Source organism: Trichosurus vulpecula, chromosome 3 (genome assembly GCF_011100635.1).
Source record: "Trichosurus vulpecula isolate mTriVul1 chromosome 3, mTriVul1.pri, whole genome shotgun sequence".
Classification (NCBI taxonomy): Eukaryota; Metazoa; Chordata; class Mammalia; order Diprotodontia; family Phalangeridae; genus Trichosurus; species Trichosurus vulpecula.
Window position 1 is genome coordinate 289095761 of NC_050575.1, and position 20175 is coordinate 289115935.

Below are 20175 nucleotides of genomic sequence, written 5' to 3' on the forward strand. Positions count from 1 at the left end.
CAAACTACAGTAAATAGAATTTTCTTGGGGCTATATAGTTAATAAATTTCTCAATTATTCGAATATGAATTTCTAAGTTCCATTCACATTTTTCTTGGGAAAGTTTTACAAATAGTTTGCAATCACGTAACAGCAATCATAACAACTCATAATAAGCAACATCTTTACCCTAATCAATATTCGTATAAAATTTAATAGAACCCACCCACAAATCTAGGTCAAAAGGTGGGTGACATAATTTCTTTTATCTCTTCAGAACTTAATTGGTTTTTAACACTAAAACAGTAATCCCAAATAACCTAGTTAACAATCTTACAAGTTTCCTAAGTGCTGGCAGAAGTGTTTTAGCTGTGATCTTAACAAGGTAGGGTTAGCAAGGCTGAGAAAGACTCACACCTGGAGTTAGACTCAGAAAAACAGTCAGTTAACAGTCCCATAAAGTCTGTGAATGGCAAGATTGAATGAATATAATAGCCACTTCCTTTCAAGCAAAAAGAGCAAGCTAAAACAATTTCAGTTGCTGAGCAGAACTGGCAAAGGTGAGTTAAAAAAGGAACTCAGGATTATCCATGATAAAAATCTCAGCCGCAGGTAAATTACCTTGGGCCGGGAAGTCCCATAGAAAAAGAAAAGAGCCTGCTTATGTTAATTTCCCAGGCAGGGAGCTTCCTTGACCAACGGTAAAATTTAAGCATTTTTAACACAGTCATACCTTACATAGAGCTTAATGAATCAAAATCTTTCTGATAGTAAATACCCAGAGATACACTAAAACCTTTCATCATTAATTACAGGTTACAAGTTTTTTAGTTTCAGCTCCTAAGGTGGAGTGGGGGGGAGGGGATGGCCCCCAAGCCACGTGGACCCCGAGGCCACGTGGACTGAACTACAGCTTCTACCCTCCACAATCAAACTCCTCCATACCAGCCTCTCTCACCTTCCCAAACTTTTACCTTAACTTTTTTCTGTTCTTTTTACCCTCTGTATCTCCAATTACAATCTTTCTTTCCCAAACTACCTTGAACATTTCAAGCAAATAAATTACACACTCACCCAGCTTTCCCTTTCCCCAGCTGGCTTACTTTTCACCTTAAAACTTAAAGATCAAAATGAGCAACAGCTTAAAACTTTTTGAAAGAGAGAACTTTGAATTTGCCAGTCAAAGGTGAGTAGGACTCTGGAAAAAATCCAGTGGTACCATGTCCCTTTCTCCTCACACTGGGGAGCTCAAAGTGTCTCTTTAGTAGAGATTCATGCATTTTCCGAATTTGCCTTAGTGCCAAATGGTATGAGAAATTCTGACTTTATCTTAAGCATCAAATCAGGAGTAACACATTTGAATTTCAGGGAAAAGGTCCCCGCCTCCTTTCTTATCTCTCCTCACATTCCAAATTGGCCAGATTTGGGATGAAGGGAGAAAGAAAGAGCATTATTTCCAACAACTATAAGATTACACACACAGAAACACAGATACAGCACACAGACACAGAGACAAAAAACACAGAGAGGATTTTTTGAATCCTATGCACAAATTGCTTGGCCCTCTGATGTAACGGAGGCCAGGTGCCGTGCTTTATTGGGACTAACTTCTTCAGAACTTTACTTCATTCTTTCCTTTTTCTGGTATCTTGTCCTTGGAGTCTACCAAGTGTGCAAGTTCCTCCTCTTGCTCTGTTCCGGTAGCCACATCTGTAATTCGGGGAGTGATTGTACACCCCTGATCTTGGCCATCTTGTATATGAGTCTTATGAATGTGGCCTGATCCGTGGCGGTTCCTAAGCACTCCACCTGCCGTGGAGACGGGCAGATCCACCCCGGTGTGCTCCAGCCACGGGCTGACCACCCAGATCTTCTCCACCCACTCTCTACATGTCCTTATGTAACTGTTAACACCTTGTTCTTTGCAGACCTTGTAGATCTGGCAGGCGAGTACGCCTTTGTCCTCCGGCTCAAAACGGGCTTCACAGACCTTTGGTCCCATCTTCCCAAGGGCTCAACCTGTCCCTTGAGGCTGCCTGGTCTTCCGCTCCCCCGTATATGGGGAGCAGGAGCGGCCTCACTGGTCAAGCCCCACGTTTGGGCGCCAGCTGTCGGCGGCCGGACGGGATGTGCCCCACTTTGGCACCCCGTACTCCCCGACTACCGCCTATCACTCACCCTGCCCTCGGGTCTTCGGACGTCTCCGGCTCCTCTCGGGGGATGCGAGAGGAGAATCACCAGACAGAACGCCGGAGTCAACAAGCAGCTTTATTGCATAGCGTACCAGAAATCTCACACAAATCCCACTGACCCTCTCTGGGGAGCGCCTTATATTGGGTGTTTCGGGTTGGCTCCTCGCCAGTTCCTCCCCGAGGGTGGAGCTCCTCCAGTAAGAGCCGCCCCGGTACTGACGTGGTGGAAGCCACACGGGCACTGCCGCGTCAGCAGGTCCAGACTCTCTGGCGTCTCACTACCCTCTCGGGGGGCCCAGGCCCAGAGCGCCCCTAACAGTGTACATTTAAATTTTTTTTAAAAAAGCTAGACACTTTATTTCAAGAAATCATAAAGGAAAACTGTGCAGGTCTATTAGAATCAGAACAAATCTGGTTACCTCCTGAAAGAAATGTCAACAGGAGTACCCCCAGGAGTGTCATAGCCAAAATCTAAATCTCCTACATCAAAGGAAAATACTGCAAGCATTCAGGAGGAAGTAGTTTGGGTTACCAAGGAGCTATAGTCAGGCTCATACAAGACCTGGCAGCTTCTACTAAAAGTCAGAGGAGGGCTTGGAGCACAAGTAAGTAAACTTTTCCACCTCAGGACTGTACAAAAATTCAGCCAGCAACCTGTAGGCAAGAGGAAAGGGTTCTCCCTTCACAGCAAATTCAGCACCACCTTTGAGACAAGATACATGCAATCCGCATCACTTTCTGTGTTAGGTTTTCTAAACTATTTTCCCCCAAGGCAGGAGCAACAGCTAGCAGTCAGTAACCAAACTGAACCGTGCATTCCTAAAAGCCCTGGGGTCAAGCTCTCTTGTGTACTGTCTGTAGATTACACATAGCCTACTCAGTTAAATATTTAATTATGTATTCTTAATTATTTTTGTTTCTGGGTTAGCAAGGTGGCACAGCGGATAGAGGACCAGCCCTGAGTCAGGAGGGCCTGAGTTCAAATCCCCACTGAGACACATGCCACTTCCCAGCTGACCCTTAGCAAGTCCCTTAACCCTGATTGCCTTGTCTACCCCCTCCCCCCCAGCCAAAAAAAATTATCTTTGTTTCTATACCATGAGTAAAAAGCACAGTGTACATTTAAATACATTGATCTGCTTCTGTGAAAAGTGACTCCATTTTCTATAGCTCCTATCTTGCTGAGAGAGGCTGAGCTGAGGCAAAGGTGACCCAATTTATACAACAATAAAAATATTATAAAAATAAACAATTTTGAGGATTTTTATAGACCAATGAAAAATGAAATAAGCAGAACCAGGAGGACAATTTCTATAATAACAACTCTGTAAAAAAAATATTGAAAGTCTTAATAACTATGATTGATATACTAATCATGATTCCAGAGGTGATGGACTTAGGGTACAGAAGGAAACATATTTTGCATACAGTCATTAAGGAAATTTATCTTGCTGACCATGCATACTTTACTTGTTACAAGAAAAATTTTTTTTCTTTTCATTTTTTAATGGGGTGAATGTGGGAGGGAGAAGAAAAAGATGTCCTGTTAAATTTTTTTTTAATAAAGAGAAGGGGTGTTACAGATGTCTTGCATGTACTTTCAAGTGGAGTCATTGTCTTATTAGGGGAAAAGAGAAGAAATATTTATTAAGTGCCTACTATGCGCCAGGCCCTGTGCTAAGCACTTTGCAAACAGTATCTCATTTGATCCTTATAACAGCCCTGTGAGGAAGGTGCTGCTATCATGATCACCATTTTACAAATGAAGAAACTGAGGCAAACAGAAGTTAAGTGACTTGCCCAGGGTCACACAGCTAGCACACATCTGAAACAAAATTTGAACTCAAGTCTTCCCACCTTGAGGCACAGTGGTCTACCCACTGTACCACCTAGCCGCCCATATTACTAGTTTACTTAACTGTATTATTTTATTATAAGAATTTGGATGAAGTGGGAATGAATTGTAAATGTTTGTCATATAAAAAGAAAACATGAGTTAAACTTGAAGGAAAAAAAAAGTCAACCAGTAGACATAATTTGCTGAAAACAGAGGCATTTATTAAGAGAACAACTGCTATTTATACTCATTCTAAGCCATCAAAATCTAAACAATGAGTCCGGACGCTAGGACTGGGCCTGTCAGTGACCATTCCATGAAAGCCAGAATGATTTGGGTTTAAATGGGGACATAGGGTTTAGTTTAAAATTTAAAATTTAAAAACATTTAAAATTTTTTTTTAAAAAGCCTGTTTTTCAGAGCTACATTTCAAGAAATTAAAAATAAAAACTGCACAGGACAAAAGTAAATTGTCTCATTTGGAAAATGTCTCATTGTCTCTTTTTTGAATAAAAAAAAAGGAAAATGAAGAGGAAGGAGGAGAAGGAAGAGAAGAGGAGGAGGTGGTGGTGGTAAAGACAATTAATAGAAAACTTTCTCCTAAGAACCTGGTTCACTCCTTCCCACAAATACATACAGCACCCATGGGAGGAGTAAGCTTAAACTTAGACCATAATAGTACTGATATCTCATTTTATAATTAAGGAGACTGAGGCAGAGAGAGGTCAAGTGACTTGTCCAGGGTTACACACAGCTAGTAAATGTCTGTGGATAAATCTGAATTCAGGTGTTCCTGGCTCTAGACTGATCAGTGCTCTAGACATTGCACCACCTAGCTGCTTTTGTTGATAGAATTATGATAATACTCATGTATTTCCTCTTATTCAGCAGGTGAAGATTGTACTAATATATGCTTACTAATGATGTTATTCAACAAATCTAACGGCTTGGCCTCACATGTACATATATATATATATATATATCCCTTCTTGTATGGTGATGTTTCCCGTGTGGATGCTTTCTGCCCAATAGAAGTGTGGGAACTGGTGGGAATGTGCCATTGTGGACATGGGGAGATCTTGTCTTATCACTTAAATTGCTATATTATTTAAACTAAATGTCTTTTGATTTGAGCTAATGAGCTCTTTCTGGTTGCGTTAGTAAAAGTAAACACATTAGCGTGGGATCATAAACTAGGATTTCGAGTGGTTGCTGACCCACAAAGTACTTTGAACCCGGAGTTGGGTTTTTGGGTTTCTTTTTCGGGAGGACGCTGACCATGTGTGACAGAGCCCTGGGTGTTAGACTTTTACTCCTCGGAGTGGAGCGCCTGCCCTCCTGGGGGCCTCCTGCTGCTCAGGTGTGTATGCAGGGCTCCGAGGTGGAGCACCTAAGCTTGTAGGAGGAAGGGAACAGAGAGCCCGGCTCTGCTTGCAGCCTCAAGGCTCCCCGGCATCAGAAGCACATTTCACCTCTTGGGCCCACAGCTGGATGACAAATGGGACCCCGCAACGCCCCTCCTCAGCAGTAAGAAGAAAGGTGACACCGAGAGCTACCAACTACCACGAAAGTTCTTTTCTCGGAGTTGCTAAGGAGGTCGTTACCGTGGCAACCGAGAAGCGCTCCCCGCCCCCATCTGAAAGTCCACCCACCGCGCCTGCGCAGGTGGAAATCCCGGACTACATTTCCCAGAGAGCATAGAGCCCCCCGACTGGCACTCAGACTCAATCCCCCAGAATCCCCCTGTCGTGGCTGGTCCAAGCAGTCTGTGCTCAGGAGGCGAAGCTGCTTGGAGAGGGAGAGCCCGGCGTCCTCTTTGGACCGCAACGTGTGTGTGGTCTCATAACTCAGGATCGGACCCGGAGGATAGCAGTTTGTCCGGACCGTCTCGGGTTGGAGGTAAAGGCCGGTCTGTGGGGGCGTTCAGGGACTGAGGGAAGCGGGGTCTGCAGACGCTGGGCAGATCGGGGGCTTGAGGATCCACATTTGACACATCGGCAAACTGAGGAGCAGAGAAGGCAAGACCTGCCCAGAGTCACTCAGTCTGTTCGTGGCAGAGACGGGAATCGGACCGAGGTCGTCGGACTCCAAAGGCTAGGTTCTCTGCTCCACAGGATGCGATCCTTCCCTTTCCTCCCCTTTTCCCACCAGAAGCCCAGCCCCATGTCACACATGTCACTCCCCCACTCAGGAAGCTTCCGTGGCTCCCTGTTATCCCTCGAAACAGAGTTCAGATTCCTCAGGGAGGCCCTTCGTGATTTGACTGTGGACCCAGCCTGTCTCCCCAGCACGAATGCACTTTACCCAGTGGCTGGGGAGTCCCCCTTTCTGATGGCACCTTGGCAAAACGTACCGTAATCCAGCCTAGGGTGTCAGAGGCTTGGCTCTCTGCCAGGGATAAATCCTCCAACCCCCAAGAAGAGAGAGAAACCCTATCCTTTTAGTTAGTTGTTCCCCTGAAACCCTAAATCCTGGCTTTGCAGAGATAATTTATGCTCCCAAAGAGAAGCATTCCATTCAGGACCAAAATGCAATCTTAGAAGTCGCTTTCTGTTTTAAAAAATTGTTGATGTATTTTGGTTTTATGCTACTTTCATTCCTAAATATTTCCCCCACGTTCCCTATCCAGGAAACCATCCCTTGTAAGAAATACGAAAGAAACAGCTCAACAAAACTGACCAGCACCTTAAGCTGACTGTGCTCCACACCCATGGTCCTCTACCTCTGCAAAGAAGGCAGGGAAGTTCATTTTTTCATCCGTTCTCCAGGGCCAAGTTCTTTCCACTTTCACTAGACCTTCAGGGAATTCCAATACCAAGAAGGAGGAAAGGGATTTCCTTTCAGGGTTTTTGCAGACCCCCCATCTCTGGAGCTCTCTCTCTGGTCCAGAAAGGCCTAAGATTTATGCAGAAGCAGCCATGTTGTAGCCAATGGAAGAATATTCCTGACCGTTCTATCTGGGAACCCAAGTGAGAGCATAATATCCAGAGGCCTAAGATTTATACAGAAGTAGCCCTGTTGTAGCCAGTGGAAGAATATTTCTTGCCCATTCTACCTAGGAACCTGGGTGAAAGCATAATATCCAGGGAACAATAAGGAGGTAGTGACTTTGGTAAAATATTGACCTCAGATTTTTGAAGATGTGAAAATGACCCATCTTCAAACAAACAAACAAACCTGAGTTGGGGAGAACAGAGTGGCTGTGACTGACCTGGTCCAGGCTACCCCTTGGTCTCACTGAGTTAGCATATTGGAGGCTTCAACATTGGATTTCTCATATCATCTCCTTTCATATTCTCCTCTCTTTTCAGGTTTCCCCATGTACAACAGCCAACCTGAAAGGCAGAGATGGGGAGAGAATGATTTCCACTGGTTTATCATATAAATAGCATGTGATATGTGAGCATGCATGCCTGTGCATATGTTTACATATGTACATGTGTTTATTATACATGTGTGGAGAGACTAGTGGCAGGCAGACCAGCCTGAAGGCTATTACAGTGATTTAGGTGTGGGGAGGTAAAGGCCTTCACTAGGGTGGTGGCGGTACCTTCTTTTTGGTCTTTGGGCCACAAGTCTCTCCACATTCCAGTCCATCTTCCACGAAGCCATCAAAGTGAGCTTCCTAAAGTCAAGTCCAACCATGTAGCCTCTCTGCTCATTAAACTCTTGTCACCTCCGGGATCAAATATAAAATCCTCTTTTTAGCTTCTAAAGCCCTTTATAACCAAGCTCCCCCAGCCTTTCTGGTCTTTACAACTTACACCCCTGCACATACTCTTCAATCCAGTGTCACTGGCCTTCTTTCTGTTCCTAAAACAAAACAGTCCCACCCCTGACTCCAGACATTTTTTCTAGGTAGCATGGTTGACCTTTTCATCTCTGCCTCCTGGCTTCCCTGAAGTCCCAGATAAAATGTCACCTTCTACAGGAAGCCTTTCCTAATTCCTTTTAATTCCAGTACCCTTCCTCTATTGATTATTTCCTCTTTATCCTATATACATAGCTTGTTGGTACATATTTGTTTCTCTGTTGTCTTCTCCTTTAGATTGTGAGTTCCTCAAGAGCAGAAAGTGTCTTTTGCCTTTCTTTTTATGTCTAGAGCTTAGCACAGTGCCTGGGACTTAGTAGATACTTTGTAAATGTTTATTGACTGGCTTATTGACAAATGACCCTAAGAAAAATAGGATTCTCTTTAGTAGGGAGGGTATATTTGAAGTATGTTACTGAAAAAGTAGTGAAATTGATTTGTGGAATCACTGTCATTTTTTACAGCCATATCCCCATTTTATGACAGAATAGCTGGCATTATCTAATGGTGTAAGGTTGGCAGACAGCTAATTTTAAAAGCCTTAAGGCAACTGGGTAGTGAAGTAGATAGGACATTGGGTGTGGACCAATGTTAGCTGGTTGGTACAGTGGATAGAGGCTGGGCCCAGATTCAGGAAGACTTGAGTTCAAATCCAGCCTCTGGAACTTATTAGCTACATGACCCTCAACAAGCCACTTAACCTCTGATTGCCTCAGTTTCCTCAACTGTAAATGGAAATAATACCAGCACCTATATCCCATGATCGAGGTGAGGAGGTGAGGATGCCTGGCGCCTAGTACATGCTATATAAATGCTAGCTATCATAATTAGCAAAGCACTTTTAACACACTATCTCTTTTGGTCCTCACCCTGTGCACCACACCCTCAGTCTAGCCAACCTGGGCTTCTTGCTGTTCCTACCACAGGATACACCAATTCCTGTGCCTTCTCACAGGCTCTTTCCCCATGGGGGAAATCCTCCCTCCTCACCTTCACCTCTTAGACTCTCTAGGACCAGTCAAAGCTCAGCTTGTTTGCTGCCTCCCACATGGATGGAGTCTTTGCCAGTTCTCCTGCTGCTAGCTGTCAGTGCCTCTTCTTGGCCCCCATTACCTTGTAGGTATTCTTACATGGGGTGACTAGGTGGTACAGTGGATAGAGTGCTAGGCCTGGAGTCAGGAAGACTCATCTTCCTTAGTTCAAATGCGGCCTCAGACACTTACTCACTTACTAGCTATGTGACCCTGGGGAAGTCACTTAACCCTATTTGTCCCAATTCCTTATCTGTGAAATGAGCTGTAGAAGGAAATGGCAAATCACTCCAGTATCTTTGCCAAGAAGACCTCAAATGGGGTTATGAAGAATTGGACGTGACTAAAACTACTGAACAATATTCTTATATGTACTTCTAGGTGTGCATTTTGTCTCCCTCAGTGAACTACAAGTTCCATTCAAGGACTGGGATTGTTTTGAACTTTATGTACCCAAAACCTAACATACCTATAGTAGGTGCTTAATACATGCTTGTTAATTAACTTTGTTGTTGTATATTTCAGTCATGTCCAAACTTTTTGTGACCCCCATTTGGGGTTTTCTTGGCAAAGATATTGGAGTGGTTTGCCATTTCCTTCTCCAGCTCATTTTTCAGATGAGGAAACTGAGGCAAAAAGAGTTAAGTGACTTACCCAGGGTCACACAGCTAGTAAAATCTGAGGCCAGGTTTGAACTCAGGTCCTCTGGCCTTCAGGCCCAGAGCTGTATCCACTATACTACCTAGCTGTTAATTAATATGTCTAGAATCATACAGTAAGCTTTAAAGGTGAGGTTTTCCTTGCCCCAAGTCTAGCACTCTTTTCAATACACTAGAGTGCCTTTCCATTGGATTATTATAGATAAATGCTAGGTTAAGTGATTTGCTAAAGGCCACACAAATACTAAGCTGCAGAGACAGAACCATAGCAAGGTTATGGTTAAGGATTCCCATTTCTATCTTCCTGCTGATTTCCTTATACTAATGTCTTATATCCGTTAGGCTACTTTAAGGAAGTCAGAGTAGTGGTTTCTGTTAACTCCATGAGTCAGGAAAGAAAATGGAAATATTTTCCCTCATTAAAGGAACAGGTGAATAAGTCACATAGATTTTGGCTGTTATTTTCTATATCAGACAGCGCTGGGGTCAGAACTATTAATTTCCATTATGTTTCCTGACAAAAACAGATATCCATTTCATGATGTGCTATGAGACAGACACCGTCAACATACCAGGTACTTTGTGGGAGCAATCTATTTTGTTTTTCTTTATTTTTCTTAAAATTTTATTTGTTTTTCAGTTAGCAAGCTTTTTCCCCCCTTTCCACCTCCTCCCCACCACATTGAAAAAAGAAGAAAAACAAAACCGTTTAAGAAATATATGTAGTCAGACAAAACAAATTCCAGCATTGGCTGTGTCTGAAAATATATAATCCATTTGGTATCTCGAATCCATTACCTCTCCGTCCAGACGTGGGTAGCACCCTTCATTATCAGTCTTCCGGAATTGTGGTTGGGCACACTTCATTGTTTGTTTTTTACAATATTTTTGATGTTATTGTGTTATCCTCTGACCACTCTGTATCAGTTCATCTAAGTCTTCCCAAGTTCCTCTGAAACTACATTCTTATACCATAATTTGTCCAGCCATTCCCTAATTGATCAACACTCCCCTAGTTTCCAGTTCTTTGCCACTACACAAGAGCTGTTCTGAATACTTTTGTATGTGGGGTTCTTTTCCTCTTCCTTTGATCTTGGAAGGAGCAGGGCTGCTGTGCTTGGGCTACCTTTGACCTCCTTTGTAGAGTTTGGAGAGGTAGGGAAATCACATGCTTCAGTTATTTAGATATGTCTAGCCTGGTGAATGTGGGAGCTCTGAGCTATGATCATTTCCCCTCTTCTTCTCCTCTAGGCCTGCATTCTCAGAACTCTGTCTTTTTACAGGAGAGGACTACAGAAGAAGAGGGAATGGCTACTGTGTCCCTGATAACCAAGGCCCAGGTGAGCTGAGTTTTCCTCTCTTTTCTGAATGAAACTTCATTTTTTTAGAGTGTGGACACTTTTCCCCTCATCCTCGTGGAACTTCTCTGTCTCTCTGACCCCCCTCCTTGTGGATGAAGGACTAAGGATAAAAAGGGCTTTGCCTGACTAGTGCTCATCCTCATTGGAGCTTAGTGATGAGCATATTTATATGGAAAAGATACCTTCCTACCTCAAGTCAAATGCTCCAACTTCTGTCCTACTTAGAGTTCTTACTGTCATCAGAACCACTCCATCCAGCCCATCAATCCCTCCAAATGCTCTTATTTTCACACTTTCCCATTAGGTAGGAAGAGTTTTATGGGTGAGCAAGAATGTGTTTGTGTTTCAGGAATCAGTGACATTTAAGGATGTAGCTGTAAACTTCACCCAGGAGGAGTGGGGACAGCTGAACCCTGCTCAGAGGGATCTGTACAAAGATGTGATGCTGGAGAACTATAGAAACCTCATCTCATTGGGTAAGGATGGCTTCTCCCTGGGACTCAGAATCTATCTGAAATTAAGAAAATTCTCCTCTTTGCTAAATACTGTAGTAGTGAATGCAGAGCTAGGATTGGATTTATTTATGTCTCACTGTGACTATGTGTCTAAAGGATAGTCATGTAACACATACCTGTAGGAACTGCTTTGAAACAACAGTGATGGCTGTGTAACTGTGAAGGTGAGCATGAGGTCCTAGTGTTTGCTCTGGGACCAGATGAAGGGTGGGGTCCTGGAGAGGATGAAGACCTTAAGAGGTCTGAATGCATCAAGAATAAGAACAGGAAGAAGGGCTGCAAGATAGAGCCCATGGATTTAGAAGTGGTGAGCCAAAAGATAAAGAGAAGAGGCATGCATGAGGGAAAGGAGTCACCTATTGAGTTCAAAACTGGAGGGTCAGCAAAGAAAGGGCCCACCGTTCCAAGAACTACTCAGGCAGACATTAGGTAGAACAGTATCCAGTAGACCTTCAGGGAAACTATAGAACTTGGATCAAGAGCTGTGGAGAAAGACAATAGTATACAAAAATGAGATTTCTTAAATCTAAAGGGAGGGAACAGGAAGTAAAGGTCAAGGAGGTAGTTGTAATGGCCAGGTAATTTCCACATGGAGCCTAGACCTCAAATAGAGTGGAAACATCCTAATCTCACAACCAGACTAAGTAGAGAAAGAAAGGTAATATGACCTAGGACTGATAACAAGTATGGCATATAAAGAAAGTGAAAACAAGTGGTACCTTTGAAGAAATAAGCCAAGCAAGATGTGGGGCAGGGGAGGGGAGCTGGGTTGCCAGGTATAGCAGTTCTGGAGTTGTCAGGGTATGACAACTGGTAAAAATCATTTAGCTTCTGAATTTCTTACCCGAATTTTGGTTCAGGCTTTGGGTCAGAGACCTCAAATCTTTTTTTTTGGCCAAGAAACAAAGCATCTCTTCTCCTCCTTAAGAGGTAAAAATGATGTACACCTTATGTTGAAATTAAGAAGCTTCACTATGCTATTCCTGAGACTGTAACTTCCTTGTCCTCTTCTCCTACAGGTCAAGGGCTTTCACCTAAGATAAGAGTGCACATATCTGCTTTCTGGAAAGATAAGCCTGAATCTCCTTCAGAAGTTACCTCAACTCCTTCTGGGCTTTCCTATCATATCCTTTTTGGATAGGGAGGCAGCTTAGCAGGGGTGGGAACCTGTGGCCTCCAGGTCACATGTGGCCCTCTAGGTCCTGAAGTGTGGCCCTTTGACTAAATCCAAACAAATCTGTTCTGTGAAGTTTGGATTCAGTCAAAAGGTGACACTTGAGGACCTAGAGGGCCACATGTGGCCTCAAGGCTGCAGGTTCCTTACCCTTGGTATAGGAGAAAGAAGAGGAGGCCTGAGTTCAAATCTCATCCTGTTAATCATTAATTAACCCTGGACAAATCCTTTCACCTCTTTTACTTTCTTTCCAACGATGGGGGTTGAATTACCTGATCTCTTAGTTCTCTCCAGCTCTAATGTTATTTGATTCACAGAATCTCAGAGTTGGAAGCTACTCAGAAGGTTCTTGCCACACGAGCGGCCACTCAGCTTTTGCTTGAAGGTCTTCACTGAGGGAGACCCACCACTTTCCAAGGTTGTCCAGTCTGCTTTTGGAGAGTTCCGTTAGAAAAGTTTTTATTTCTTGAGCCTAAATTTGCTTCTTTACCAACTTCCACCTGTTACTCCTGTTTCTACCCATGGAGCCACACTGTCTTCCATGGGAAAGCCCTTCAAATACTTGAAGTCAGGAATCACACCAGTATTCCTCCTCTCTGCTCCCTCTCACCAGTGCCTAGATCTTTTCTTCTCCAGGCAAAGATCCTTGTTTCCTTTAATCGGTCATATGGTGTGAACTCAAAGTCCTTCACTATCCTGATTGTCCTCCTCTTTATCAATATACTTCCTGAATTATATCCTTCCAGATTTGTCCAGACCAAGCCAAAATCCAGCAAGATTATCCCACCCTAGCCTCAGATTATCTTTCATGGGGGCCAGAACACATTGTTGATTCATCCTGAGCTTTCAGGCTACTAAACCTGCCCGATCTTTTTTCAGATGAATAGCTCTTTAGTACCATCTTGTACTTTGGGAATTAAGTGTTTGGAACTCAGGTGTAAGACAAAGAGTCTGTGTTTCTCTTCTCTTACAGAACAAAAGTGTTAGGATTGAAAACTCCCTTGTAAGACAGACACATTGCTCATGGAAGGTGAAGGTTGTGCACAACTCTCTACAATTGCTAATTAATCTCCCAGTCTGTAAGTTTCCTGAAGTTGTAACCAGTGCTGATATCTTGTAGGATACTAGATCCTGGCTTGTAAAGACAGATCTTGGAGCAGTTGCTTAGTGCAAACAGAATGAAGGACTGGGATACTAAGTGTTGGTTAAGAGTTAGGAGACAATAATTCTGTATGTACTTTGAAGAGAAAGGTGAGACTAAGTCTGTGCTGGAACTTAGTGTGGCTGGGAGCGGTCACCCTAATCCAGTGAAAAGCTTAGGACATAAGTATTTGTGAAACTCTTCCCAGCAAGGGATGTCAGAGAGTGTTCATTATAGGTTGAACATTGTTGTGGATTTTGCCATCTCTCTGATTCATGGATACCAGTCAGTTGTCCGGGACTGCAGTGGAGACCCTAGTCAGATTTTGCCTATGGAAATGTTCTGATCTCGTTGCAGTCTTCACATGGAAAAGAAGGCTGGGGGGCAGGGGGAATGGGCAGGGCATGCCACAGATGGACCTGATGCTACTGGTGAAGTGCTGATGAGTCAGTGCTAGTGGGTCCATGCTGGAATTAGCATTTCCTGGAAGGCAGTTCCCCCTTTTCTGGTCACTTTAGAATATTTGGCATAGGCAGTCTTGAGGAATAATTATATTAGCATTAGCTGCTTGGGTGTTTTTGTTTGTTTGTTTTGTTTTGTTTTTTTATAACTGGTGGAGCAGCAGACTTGCCTGAGGGAAAGTATTTGCATAACTTCCCTGTCAGTGCCTCTAGAGAAGCTGGAGCCACCCAAGTGGTTAAGCGATGAACAATGAAGTCTGGAGCCCTTGTGGCTAGGGCCTAACAGGTATAGGTAGGCATTTTTACAAGGGCATTGTAGGGTATACCAACAGCCATCTTTATCAGTGTCATAGGCTTAAGGTTATATTTCACAGTTATTTTAATTTGCATTTAATTTTTTGAGCATTTGAATGTTTTTGGTATAGAAACCTGAGCCACCAGCTCATCATTGTTGCTGGGGCTATGCTCCAGATGGCACATGACTCCCTGATGAGTAGAGGCAAGGGAAACTTATCAGTAAGGATAATAGGGAGGTGCCCACAGTGTGCCCGTACTGATCTAGCCTAGGGTCCATATTTCCAATGTAATGATCGAGGGAGCTTGTGGGTAGCACTACCTTCACTTTGATGGGGGATTTGGGTAGTGTCCCTTTCCCAGATTGAGCTCTGAGAGAAGGGGCTAAAAACTTCCTCATAAGGTCCCTGTAACAAGAGTCTGAATCTACAATCCTCAGAATTTCCAATGCCTGCCCAAAAGCTTTCAGGGTGGGAAAGAGTACACCTATATACTATCCACTTCAAGAAAAAACATTGTTAGATAGAGTCCCTAAAAAGATCTGGATTAAAAGCATGGACTGATGCAAAGCAGGGGGTTGCTAGTTTGAGAAGAAAGGTATCTGGGTGAAAGGGAGTGGGGAAGAAGCAGGGAAAAAAACTCAGAGGACTAAGTATCAAAAAAAATGTCCTGGACAGACTGATGAAAAAACAAGAAGAAAATAGAGAAAAAGAGCCTCTCCAGGCAGAGGAAAGAGCAAAAATTAAAAGGAGGGAAAATGAGGGAAGAATTGACAGGTGAGATAGATGTTCTCATGGGAGGTGAAAAGACAACTTAGAAGTGCACTGAATGTGGTGAAAACTGATTAGATTGGAGATGCTGTCTACATGTGACTCCAGTTTCCTTTCTGGGACCCAAGAACACAGGTTTCCTTAAACTCTACCCTAGGCAGAGATAATCAACAGAGGGAAGAAAAAAATGCTTGTTTAAGACAGAAAGACAGCTGTGCTGGACAACAGCCCAGGTATCTTATTAGAAGCTAGTTCATAGGAATGTCATGTTAATATCTGGAGTAGTTACTGGACTAGTGGGTGTACAAATTGCAGTACTGGTATTAGTGAGAGGGGGGAAATGAACAAGCATTTATTAACTACTTACTGTGTAAGTGCTGAGGAAACAAAAAGAAAAGAAAACCAAGGCAGTCCCTGCTTTCAAGGAGCTTACATTCTAACGGGGAGACTATATATATATATATATGGTTCAAATGCAAGTCAGATGGAAGGATCCCATGTCCTTAGGGTATAGCAGCAAATCTGAGGATAATAAATATTCTTTAATGTCATTTCTACTGATAATCATATCAACTTGTAATGTTAAACCATTTGACAATGCCAAGGACTTTGGTGGCAAGACCTTTCTTTTCTAAGTAGTTGTCCAGTCACATCTTCACAGGGGTTGCTTCCTGGGATGATGGTTGTGGAGGGCTGGGCTGGGAGCAGGGCCTGTTGTATAGAGGGTTCTCTGTCACTCCCCAAGCTTTGGCCTTATCTTCCCAATTGTGACAGTCAGCCAAAGAAAGTGGGCCTTTTCTTCACAGTGATTGCTCTCCCCAATGATGGCTACCAAGTACAGGCCAGAAACAAGGCCAGTAGTCTTAGGGGCACTGCTACTCCTAAGGCTCTTGGGTTCTGAGTCCTCAACTATCTCTATTAGGGTCTGAGGAGAGGTTGTGGTTTGACTTTCCTAGCACATGCTACCTCCTCTCCCTCAGGATGCTTTATTGCTTCAGCTAGGCTTCCCATAAGTGGCAGTTGACCAGTAGTTATGGTACCTGTTCTGCCACCCACTGATCAAGCAAATCAGTTTTTTTCTCTGTTCTTCATTTGTAAGATAAATAGAACAGAACTTGAATGAGAGAATATGGAAAAGTTCAGAGACTCTGTCTAAAAACCTCAGGTTTATAGAGGTGGCTAGATATAATGAATCTTTGTACAGAAGGAGTATGTTTGCATCAGGACTGAACATGTCTGGGGAGGATGAAAGGCTAAGCAGAACAGTGTGTATGAAAGTTGTGGACTGTCACCCTGTAGAAAGTCTATATGTCAGAATGAATGTGCATATTGGAGGAGAGGTGGGGTAGACAGGGGCAGGATTGGGCAGTGTTTTGGGTTCTAATATGCCCCTAATACCAGCTGGAGGGTGGGGTAAGGGGCCAGAATAAAGGGAACCTAATTACACAGTGTATAGCTGAATGGCAAAGTTCTAAGCTTCTTGTTTCCAGAGAGGGAAAAGTGATCCAGAGATATAGTATGAGTGAAAAACCTGACAAGTGTAAGCGATCAAAGAATTTGAACAGCTTTCAGAAGAAATGATGAAAAATATGCCTCAATTATAAATAATGAGAAAAACAGCTCTGAAGTTCCAATTTACAGCCATCAAACTAGTTAAAGGTGATAAAGAATAGAAATTGTCAGTCCCAGAGGGAGTTTGGTAAATCAGAGACACTTAGACATTATTAGTGGGGTTATGAATTAAATCAACAGTACTGGGAAACAATTTAGAATTATATAAGAAAAGCTGATCTTAGTGACTTTTTCTCCCATAATTCCAAATTGTTTTCAAGAACAGCATGACTAATTCACATCTCCACCAACTAGTGTTTCTGACTTCCCACAGCCTTTCCAACACTGACTTGGTGATGCCAGTGCTGGATATATGCTCCCAAAGTAGTTAGTGACAGAAAGATGCCATGTAAAAATATTCCTAGCAGGACTTTTTGTAAAAAACAAACTGAAAATAAAGTGAGTGTCCATTGAATGGAGAATGGTTGAACAAACTGTGGTATATGAATGTAATAAAATATTATCACTCTATAAGAAATGATATGAGGAATTCATAGAAAAATGGGGCAGCTTATATGAAGTGATGAAGAATGAAGAAAGTGGAACCAAGAAAACAATATACACAAAGTTATGTAAATGAAAATGACATTAAAAGGTATTAAAGGTATTAAAAGACATTAACTGCATGAAACATTCTTACTTCCAAAATACAGAGAAATATATATCCCTCCTCCTTAGGAGCTAGGTAGGAGACTACAGATGCAGAGCGCTGCAAGGTTGCTTTGTTGATTGTGATGTAAAAGACAACAACAAAAGACATCAATAATTATGTTTAAAGAAAGTCAGATAAGTGGTGAAGTATTAGTAAGTTAACCAAGTGAGTCCTGTGAAAGGATCTATGACAATTCTTTGTCCCCATAAGAAGCAGCTGTGTTTTATTTTCTTCTGTACAAACAGGATTTCCTATATCTAAACCAGATGTGATCTTCAAATTGGAGCAAGGGAAAGAGCCATGGATGTTCAATCTGCAGAAAGTCAGAGAGAGAGAGGTCCCAAGAAATTCCTCTCCAAGTGAGTAAGAACTTGATTTATGGAACTCAGTGGAAGAAACAACACAATAGTTTATTGAAAGCTCTCTTCCAACTTTTTGGGGAAAGGAAAGGTATGAGTCTCACCTGTAGCTGTCCTTCTTCATGTGTATCCTTACCTATTTGCCCTTTCTTCTCTTCCTTACTGAAAATTCATTTTCCCTGATGACATTCTGTTTCTTATTTATTTGTTATTCCTATTTATCACTATTCCCTGCACTTAACACAACACTCTAGTGACCTTTACCATACTTCTGAATAGGCACTTTACACTCTCTGTTCGCCTTATTTGATGATATAGCCACCCTCCCCCTACTTCTATTCCCTATTTAGTTTTCCTCTCCCACTTCATAGCTTCTTTCTAGATTACAAAACTGTTTTTAGAAGTGACAATACCATGGGTACCTAGTGGGCATTATTTCCTGTTTTATTATCTTCTTCCCAATGTTGCATTTCTTTTCTTATAGCACAGAGAATAGATTAATTTTTTTTCTCTTGGTTCCAGACTGGGAGAACAGGCTTGACACCCAACACTCAACTCAAAATGAGAACATTTCTGAAGAAGCAGAATCACCAGGGATATTAGTTCCTTCAGATCCTACATTTGGAGAAATTCCTCTGTCTGAGAGTAGATTGGAAAAGCATGAGGAAAACTCTGAAGAGAAAAAATGGAAGAAATCCCTTTCCCATGAGAACACTTTCAAGCAGTTGTCAATCAGTCTCACAGAAAGCCCCATTAAAGAAAGAGACCATGAATGTAAAGAATGTGGAAAAAAATTCTTTGACCGCCCATCCCTTACACGACATCAAAGGACTCATAAGGGAGAGAAGCGCTATAAATGTAACGAATGTGGAAAAACTTTCTCTAAACATTCATCTCTTACTGAACACGACAGAATTCATACTGGAGAGAAACCCTATGAATGTGATGAATGTGGAAAGGCCTTCAGCCTGAAAAGTAACCTAACTCGACATCAGCTAACACATACTGGAGAAAAACCCTATGAATGTGATGAATGTGGGAAGGCCTTTAGCCGTAGAAGTGGACTTATGAGGCATCACATGACTCATACAGGAGAAAGTCCCTATAAATGTTATGAATGTGGGAAAGCCTTCTTTAACCCTTCATCTCTTACTGAACATGAGAGAATTCATACTGGAGAAAAGCCCTATGAATGTGATGAATGTGGGAAAGCTTTCTCTAACCAGTCATCTCTAACTGTACATGAGAGAATTCATACTGGAGAAAAACCCTATGAATGTGATGAATGTGGGAAAGCCTTCTCTATACATTCATCCCTTACTGTACATCAGAGAATTCATACTGGAGAGAAGCCTTATGAGTGTGATGAATGTGGGAAAGCCTTCTTTGACTGTTCATCCCTTACTAGGCACCAAAGAACTCATACTGGAGAGAAACCCTATTTATGTAGTGTGTGTGGGAAAGTCTTCAGCAGCAAGGCATCTGTCATCCAACATCAACGACGTTATGCCAGAGAGTAACATAGGAATATAATACTTTAAGAAAAATTTCCATTAGATTTGTCATTTTGTTGACTACCAAAAAGGCGTCATTGGAAAATAGGCCCCCATAGACACTTAAGCATGGTCTTATGTTAAAAGAGATGGGTGGAAGAGTAGGAAACAGGCATTTATTAAGCACCTACTATGTGTCAGGCACTATGCTAAGCACTTTACAAATTTCTCATTTAATCCTCACAACAACCCAGTGAAATAGGTACTGTTATGATTTCCATTTTACACATAAGGAAACTGAGGCAGAGGTTAAGTGACTTGTTCAGGGTCACATGGCTAGTAAGTGCTAGAGGCTAGATTTGAACTCAAATCTTCCTGACTGGGCCCAGCACTTTATCCATCGTGCCAACTAGCTAACAGATCTGTATAAAACTGCTATCACTTATATCTGTTATTCAGCTTTTCTTTTTTTGTAGCCAAACTCCTTTTTCTACACATACTATGTTGTGAATCTGACCCAAGGTACCCCAGATACAAAATATAACTCTGAGGCTTCCCCCTCAAGAAAACCCCTGGCCTGTCAAAGTCTCTTATAGATTCATAACCTATGGTGTGCACAAATACCTGAAGGGAAACCTCTGGGAAAATGGAAGATTGAGCAGTCAAAAGAGAACATATTTCCTTAGTTTCCCCCTATAAAACATAATTTACAAAAACTTCCCAAATTATTAGGACCATCCGAAGCCTTGAAAACAATATTCTTTTCAGAATACATATGCTGTTTTTGATTAACAATTGCAAAAAGGAGAGTAAATCCACATTTCCCATCATACAG

General features: G+C 42.4%; 1 protein-coding gene across 5 annotated transcripts; it reads left to right on the forward strand.

Annotated features, from left to right (window-relative positions):
• Window positions 1-5774: 5774 nt before the first annotated feature.
• On the forward strand, window positions 5775-19394 carry LOC118843619 (zinc finger protein 239-like). 5 transcript variants are annotated; one of them, XM_036751333.1, is made up of 6 exons: window positions 5775-6106; window positions 6638-6743; window positions 10793-10849; window positions 11220-11346; window positions 17734-17847; window positions 18370-19394. In XM_036751333.1, exons 3-6 carry the CDS (start codon window positions 10817-10819, stop codon window positions 19365-19367), a joined length of 1272 nt encoding a protein of 423 aa, XP_036607228.1. In that variant the 5' UTR covers window positions 5775-6106; window positions 6638-6743; window positions 10793-10816; the 3' UTR covers window positions 19368-19394. The 5 variants fall into 5 exon arrangements, with proteins under 5 accessions (XP_036607228.1, XP_036607229.1, XP_036607230.1 ...); XM_036751334.1 differs by having other exon boundaries at window positions 5775-5907; XM_036751335.1 differs by lacking the exon at window positions 6638-6743 and having other exon boundaries at window positions 5775-5907.
• Window positions 19395-20175: the final 781 nt, after the last annotated feature.